Here is a 7,951-nt window from a genome sequence, read left to right as displayed (position 1 = left end):
CTCATTCCTGACTGTAAGTTACTTGCCTTGGGAGATTTCAGAAAATAACCTATGCTCAGGTCCTAATCTTAGACATTCTGATTAGTTGATTTGGAATGGGGTTCAGGCATAGTTATCTTTTACAGCGCCCCCAGGTGATTATATTGTGAAAACAGATTTGAGATTCACTGGTCTATTGCAGGAAATTGCAGTATTTGCTGATGCTATTCTTGTTCTCTATAACAGAAAGAAAAAATGGAAGGCCTGCCTGATACCGCTTCTTTTGCAATTAAACTTAAAAACACTCTCATCCAGTACCATAGTATTGAAGATGATAAGTGGCGAGTTGCTAAGAAAACGGTAAATCTTATATTTGGGGTACACCTTCTGTCCAATGAATTAGTTGATGACTTTCAAAATAATATGGAAAAATGTGGACAAGAGACCATACTTTGGATGGATGTCCAAGACAGATAATTGAGTTGGTGGGCTAATGCTTTACAAAGGAAGAAACATATCAGTAGTAATCCTGCACTACTTGCATTAGCTCTTTAGATATTAGACATGAGCATAGGCTTATGGCAACTAGAACCTATAGAACAGCCTCTAAAGTCAACAAATAAAATGTATCATTATCAATTTAAGGAAGTATAGTAATTGCTAGTTTGGAATAGTTTCAGATATATCAATGAGCCTGTGAGGGTGGCCTGTTAGTGTTTCTTTTTACCAATATGACTTACCCAAACTATCACATGGCTGAGTGTTGACAGAGCCAGCTTTAGAACCCAGGACTCCTCTAGTTAAGAGTTGTAGCTATTCTGATATTTAGAATTACTTGGGAAATGATGGAAAAATGTTGTGACTAATTCTAGGTAACATTGTCATGGTAAATGTGAAGTGTTTAATTTATAAAAGGTATGAAGAATTTCAGAATGAAATGTGTAGTGTTCCTAATGTCATAGTCTAAAGGCATCAGTAATGGTAAGTAGATAAGATTGGAATGAGGCAAATAATAATGGCTACTAATATAGTACTGTCACTGAATCTTACAGTATTTGGGTCTCAGTAAGCTACTGAAAATCTTCTATGAAGGACTGTAATTTAAGTACAATGGGAAGAACTTTAGGATACAGAAGAAATTTAAATACGGATCATTTTATGGCATAGGTGACTTTTATGTATCTCTAAAAATGTACTTGTTTTAGTTTAATGCAAAGATAAATGCTCTAGACTTATAATTGTTTGTTTTATATCCACGGTTCTCCCTATCTAATTATCACCATGTAATGTTTTATTTTTCTAGAAAGATGTAACAGTTTGGAGAAAGCCCTCAGAAGAATTTAATGGATATCTGTAAGTAAATTCTTGTAGTTTTTTGTAGCTTCAAGGACATTGCTAAACTTCGTATATACATGATGACTAAATGATCATTGCTAGTAAAATTTGGCTTTTGCTTTTAATATTTCAAACTTTCTGAAAAGCAAATTGGCCTTATAAATTCAGAGCTTTAAAATTCATATCCTTTGGGGCCGGCCCCATGGCTCACTTGGGAGAGTGCGGTGCTGGGGGCGCAGCGGCGCTCCCGCCATGGGTTTGGATCCTGTATAGGGATGGCCGGTGCGCTCACTGGCTGAGCGTGGTGCGGATGACACCAAGCCAAGGTTTGCGATCCCCTTACCGGTCACAAAAAAGAAAGGACAAAAAAAAAAATTCATATCCTTTGTTGGTGGTGAGGAAGTCATAAATAATGATATCAAATGGCTGATAAAATCTGAATTTCTTAGCATAGTGTACATGACCCTTCAATAGCCCACATTTACACAATGCTGGAGCACACTTTATTCTAAGATTTTTTTCTTGAAGAAATCATCAGAAAGATAATAGTGATTTAAGTACTTGCTCTTCCATCCACAGCATTATTTATAATATTTAAAATTACAAATAACCTGAATAATCAGTAGCAAAAAGTCATTAAATTATGAGACATCTGTGATAGAATATTGTATAGCCTTTAAAAACCATATTTTCAAAGATTATTTAATAACATAAGAAAATGCTCGTAATATAATGTAAAGTGAATAAAGCAAAATTCTAAACTGAGAGGATCTTCCAAAAGTTCATGGAACTATGCATATTATCTTTTAAATCTATTTTTCCACGAACTTTTCGAAGTACCTTTGTATATAGCACAATTGTGGCTTTATTTTAAATATATATTTTTATTATTAAAATATTTTTACTTAACACCAAATATTCACTTCTAGATGGTAGTATTATGGATGATTTTTTTTGGTGTTTGCTTATAGTTGAACATAAATTATGCCTATTATATATATATATATATATATATATGCTTTTTGAAGCCAGTGGAAACAATTGCCTTGTGTAATTGAAGTAGAATGTTCACATCCTTAGGACTCAGCCCTTTTTAAAAATGAAACTACTGGCTTCACTTAGTGTATACAGAATGTTCTAAAGTGTAATACTAAAGATAAAACATTTCCAGAAAGATGAGTTATACAATATTTATGACAAGGTGAGGGAAACTGGAGTTGAATTAAGCATTGTAAGCAAGTATGGAAGTTGATCCTTTAGATAAGGGAGTGTTGAAAAGTGTCAAAAATGCTAGAGGAAAACTGTGCTTGGAGATTTGAGAAGACTTCATAGAGGAGTTAATATCTGAGCTGAGAAGAAGAATAGGTATTTCTTAAGGAATGAAGGACTGATTTATATTCTAGGCAGAGGGAATTGCATCTAGTACATAAACACGGATGAGAGACATCTGTGGCTTTTTTGAGGTTCTTAAAGGAATGTGTGATTAAAAGAAGTAGGAACTGATGAAGTGTTGAGTTGGACACAAAGTGCTCAAACTAAGGCAGTCGTGTGGCAGTTGAAAAGGGCAAATGAATGGGAAAGAGATTTAAGGGTGGTGGTGGCTGGGGGGTGATGGTAACTAACATTTATTGAGAACCAGATACTGTTCTAAGCACTTTACGTTTAGGAAATCATCTTGATAAAAACATAGTGACTGATTACTTCTGTCTATGGGAATGGGGTTAGGAGAAAAAGAAGAGTCAAAGTTGAATCCTAGATTTCTAGTTTGTGTGACTTGATTAATTCGTGTCACCCAGGTTAGAGAATACAAGATGGAAGAACAGATTTAGGATGGGGGAGATAATAGAAGTTTTGCTTGACATATTTATTAAATGATTAAACAACTTCAGATTAAAAAAAAAAAGAAAAAGTACTGATAGACTTGAAGCCAGTCTATCTTATTTTATCTTCTTTCTTCTCCAGGAGTAACTACTGTCCTGAAGTTGTGTGTATTATTCCCATTTCATGTTTTGACCACATAGTCATATATACATATATAGTAAAAAGCATTGTCTGTTATATTTTTTAATATTCGTTTGTGTGTGTGTTTCATTTAGTAATTTGCCTTTAATTTTTTTCATTCAATATTATGTCCTCAAGATTTAGCCATATTGTTACATGTAAATCTATTCTCTTATTTCTATATGAAAATATCACAATGTATTTATGTTTGCAAATTTGTCTATTGATAGATTTTTAGTTGTTGCCAGTTCTTCTCTATAAAGTACAATGTTAAAGTAAACCTGTTGGTATATGTCTTTTTATGTATATGTGTAATTTTCTTTGTGTCTTAGGGATGTACATCATCTAACTTTACTAGACATTGTCAAATTGCCTTCTAAAGTAACACTTCAAGTAACACTTCAAGAGTTCTTATCCCCCTCAGTTGAATACTCGTTATTACGTTTCTAATCTCTACCAATCTGAGCGATATGAATGAGATGGTATCTTATTAGTATTTACTTGATTGCTCGTGAAGTTGGGCATCTTTTGTATATTTATTGATATTTCAGGCCAATCTTAACATGTCCTTTGGCCATCTTTCTTTTGAATTGTCTTTTTCTTATTGGTCTATAGAAATTATTCACGTGTTCTCTATAATAATTCTATGTCTGCTTATATGCATTGCACATATCTTATCTCAGTCTGTGGCTAGTTTAAAAACATTACTTATTTTTTGTGTGGTACGCACATTTTAAATTTTAACCTGATATTTCGTATTTGTGTTTTTGTGTGTTTTATGTGTTGAGGAAATCCCCCTGTTTTCTGAAGTCACAAAGATGGTCTATTGTATATTTTTCTCAAAAGTTTTACATTCTACACAAAGGTATTTAATCTGTCTGGAATTAATTGTTTTGAATGGTGTGAAGTAAGGATTCAGGTTATATTTTCTCCATAAGGATAAGTATTGAATCTAAGCATCATTTATACGATAGTACATTCTTTCTCCATTGATATGTAATGTCACCTTTGAAATATATCAAGTTCAAACATATTTATGAGTTAGTTCCTCAGTGTTCTGTTTTATTGGTCTATTTTTCTCTTCCTAATAAAATATTTTTAAAAATCAGGGTAAAAATGTGTATGCACTAAGTTGTTATAGGATAACTGAGGAAAGAATAATATACAAAATAAATGGAAGCATTAGTGTTCTATAAGTATTTTTGGCTGCACTGTAACATGAAGAGACTTTACTGTATGTTCATGATGACAGATAATATAGCCTTCAGTTCTCAATAAATGGAGCATTAGTGTTCTATAAAGTATTTTTGGCTGCATTGTAACATGAAGGGACCTTAATGTGTTCATGATGACAGATAATATAGCCTTCAGTTCTCTTTATTAGATTAGAGGACAAAGGGTACATTCTACTAAAATAATTGGTAGAACTTAATTTATCAGAAAAGTTCTTGTGATTAATTTCTTAAAAAATCCTTCATTAATTTTTACTCCTACTTTCAAAGTTAGCTCGAAACTATGAGGACATGCTGGAATTTTTCATTCTAACGGCATTTGACTTTAATTTTTTTTTTTTTTTTTTTTTCTGTATCCAGATACAAAGTCCAAGGTGTTATAGATGACATTGTTAATAGTATAATAGACCATATACGCCCTGGGCCCTGTCGCTTGGATTGGGACAGCTTAATGACGTCAATGGATATTTTGGAGTACTTTGAAGAGGTATCTGTTTAGAAACATTACTTCAGACTCTGTGTGTATGTGATAGAGACCATGAGTGAGTGAAAACATGGGCATGAGCATTTGTATACACTTATATTCTTTCTATTCATTGCTTTGAGAATAGTAGTCAAGGCAAAGATATCACAGGGGAATCCTGTGCTGACTTGTAAAAAGCTTGAGTTTCCTTGTATTATTTAATGAGTCTCAGAACTGAGTTTGTTTTCCACAGTAGCTCTACCCTTGCTGCTTAAGAAAATCTTCAACATCTTTAATTGTAAAGCTTTAGTTCGGTTCTGAAATCTAAAATTCTGAAAACACCACTATCATATTTAGATTTCTAGGTAAATGTGTATAGATTTTCCATTAATAATAAGCCAAAAATCGAAGACTAAAGATAAAAATGCCATCTTATGCATTAGAGAATTATGTAGCCAAAATGGCTTGCACTCTTTCTATTTTTATTAGTTCATTTCTTGCCATGTTTTAATTTTTTTATTAAAACATTTACTGTTGTAGTCAAGGTATTTGTGGACTTTATCTTAAACATTCAAAAATAGTCTACACCCCCTAATTGCATGTGGAATATTATATAAAATAAAATGTGACTGTATTTAATTATAGATTTGGACTCTGGGTAACTTGTACCTCTGTTCTATATTTTGATTATATATCCTCTTCATGTCCATACAGTAGCAATGAGATTTAGAGTAGAGATCTAGATCTATCAAAATAACTGTAAGAATTGTTATTATAATGATTATAAAACATTTTAAGTGATTATTAGTTTTTTACTAGAGACTGATTTATGACATATTAATCTATGTGTGTTTCCTATAGTAGTAACACCTGTTTTACCTCCTTTCATTTTCAGAATTGCTGTGTGATGCGTTATACTACTGCTGGTCAGCTTTGGAATATAATTTCCCCAAGAGAGTTTGTTGATTTCTCCTATACTGTGGGCTATAAAGAAGGGCTTTTATCCTGTGGTAATAATTTCAAACCTTATACTTTTAGTTTGGTTTAAAGATATGAGTTTTCTCGGCTGCATGTTTCTTCCTATGTGAGATATATTTTGAAACCTCAGTTATTTTGTAATCACTAATTTTTTTTTTTGCAAATGCTAAATCCTAGAGAGTAATATAGCAATATCAAGAATGGTTTTGAAATCTTTCTGTTAAGTTTTTGTTCCTAGTTACATGGTATCCTTTAGGTTGCATGTAGCAAATATAGTTCACTTGACTGCCTCTAAGAAAGGGATCCTGTAAATGAATTTCCTTTTAATTCACCCTCAGAAAACAGCTTCTTGGTCATATACATAAAAAATAGACCTGATGTGTGTTGGAATATTTTTCCTTCCTTAGCTATGTTGTATTTTCCTTTTCAAGATTAAAAGTACTGCCATTGGAAGGTTCCTGTTTTCTAAAATATACCTATAGGAAAATTAATATTGTTTTATGTATATACTTGAGTTGGCAGTTGTAGATAAACATTTACTTGTTTATTCTTAACTAGCCTTTACCAAATTTGAGTATGGTAGTGCTTGTGGGGAACAGTTGTGGTACTATAGGTTTGATTATTGACACTTTGAGGCCTGACTGCTACAACCAAGATTTGTATTTTCTAAGGAGTTATCAAGATGGCATAATGTCATCTGTTCTGAAGGGATTAGAAATTTCCCTATTACCTATATACCACCCCCTGTCAGAATTCTTGGTAATTATCTTTTTATATTCTGCGATGGTCACTCTTGGGGCTTCATTTTTATCTATATGGATAAGAAGAAAAATATTTGGATAAGAAGAAAAATATTTGAATAAGAAATCTGGCAGTATTTTTAAATGAGAGTTTTAGATAGATATCAGTCATTGCTATTAATAGTGTTATTTTAAATTTGCGTTGTAGGGGTAAGTCTTGACTGGAGTGAAAAGAGACCAGAATTTGTCCGTGGATATAACCATCCCTGTGGTTGGTTTTGTGTTCCACTTCAAGACAATCCAAATCAGAGTCTTTTGACAGGCTATATTCAAACAGATCTGCGTGGGATGATTCCTCACTCTGCGGTAGATACAGCCATGGCAAGCACTTTAACCACCTTCTATGGTGATTTACGAAAAGCTTTACAAAAGGTATAATACGTTTAAACTTTTAGTGCTGTGATCACCTGAATCAACTCTTTGTCTCAGCTTCATGGCCTGTGAAAATTGATTCATCTCTTCTGCATAGTCTGTAGAAAAAAAATTTTGATTTAGTAGTACAATGTTTTATTTTATTTCTAATGTAAATAACTATCTAAAAGAGGGCTTTTCAGTATTCTGTAAGAGTTATTTGCACATTGTTTGGTGTGGTAGTGAATGGAGAGTATGACAGAAATCTACAGAGAAGTAAATATAGTTCTTTGACCCATACTCTTAAGAAATCGCATAGTGCCTCAGTATGGATATCTTGGCTGCTTGGATATTAGAGAAAGCACAAACTTTAGGTTAAAATCACCTATTTTAGAGCTTTATGAACATTTTGTAAAACTTTAATTTTTCTTGAAGTTAAATGCTAGAGCTTTAATTTTGATATGTTCTATGAGTTTGCCACTGTCTTGAACAAAAGAAAAAAGCCCTTCTCTATATTGTATAAAGAGGACCTTTATTGACATTGAATTGCACTACCTTAAGTATGAAGACCAAAAATGAAAAAGAATATATATCATAGTAACTATAGGTACAATTCAAATACAATTTGGTTTTGATATCTAGATAGCATTCTTTTTTGTATATCTTTGAAAACACACTTGTGTTTTTATGAGTATTTAGTATGGGAATCTTAAAAGCATTTTTACATGAACAGCAAAATATAAAAAACTGCCAAGTATGCACTGGGAGCACCACATTGATTGAGCAGTAGTCTGGATTGTGTGAAATGGCTG

At 32.6% G+C, this 7,951-nt stretch overlaps 1 protein-coding gene across 1 annotated transcript; it reads left to right on the top strand.

Annotated features, from left to right (window-relative positions):
* Positions 1–234: 234 nt before the first annotated feature.
* On the top strand, positions 235–7,166 carry STARD4 (StAR related lipid transfer domain containing 4). Its single transcript, XM_063087619.1, has 5 exons — positions 235–339; positions 1,283–1,332; positions 4,908–5,034; positions 5,906–6,020; positions 6,937–7,166. Exons 1-5 carry the CDS (start codon positions 235–237, stop codon positions 7,164–7,166), a joined length of 627 nt encoding a protein of 208 aa, XP_062943689.1.
* Positions 7,167–7,951: the final 785 nt, after the last annotated feature.

Source organism: Cynocephalus volans, chromosome 2 (assembly GCF_027409185.1).
Source record: "Cynocephalus volans isolate mCynVol1 chromosome 2, mCynVol1.pri, whole genome shotgun sequence".
Taxonomy (NCBI): domain Eukaryota; kingdom Metazoa; phylum Chordata; class Mammalia; order Dermoptera; family Cynocephalidae; genus Cynocephalus; species Cynocephalus volans.
Note: the sequence above shows the minus strand (reverse complement) of the source record. Positions and strands in the feature narration are given on the sequence as shown.

Excerpts from the sequence above, each read along its gene's own strand:
- STARD4 (XM_063087619.1), top strand. The coding sequence starts at position 235 with ATGGAAGGCCTGCCTGATACCGCTTCTTTTGCAATTAAACTTAAAAAC. Across the intron at positions 1,333-4,907 it reads GAAGAATTTAATGGATATCT|ATACAAAGTCCAAGGTGTTA; the intron begins GTAAGTAAATTC and ends TTCTGTATCCAG. Across the intron at positions 6,021-6,936 it reads AGAAGGGCTTTTATCCTGTG|GGGTAAGTCTTGACTGGAGT; the intron begins GTAATAATTTCA and ends TTTGCGTTGTAG.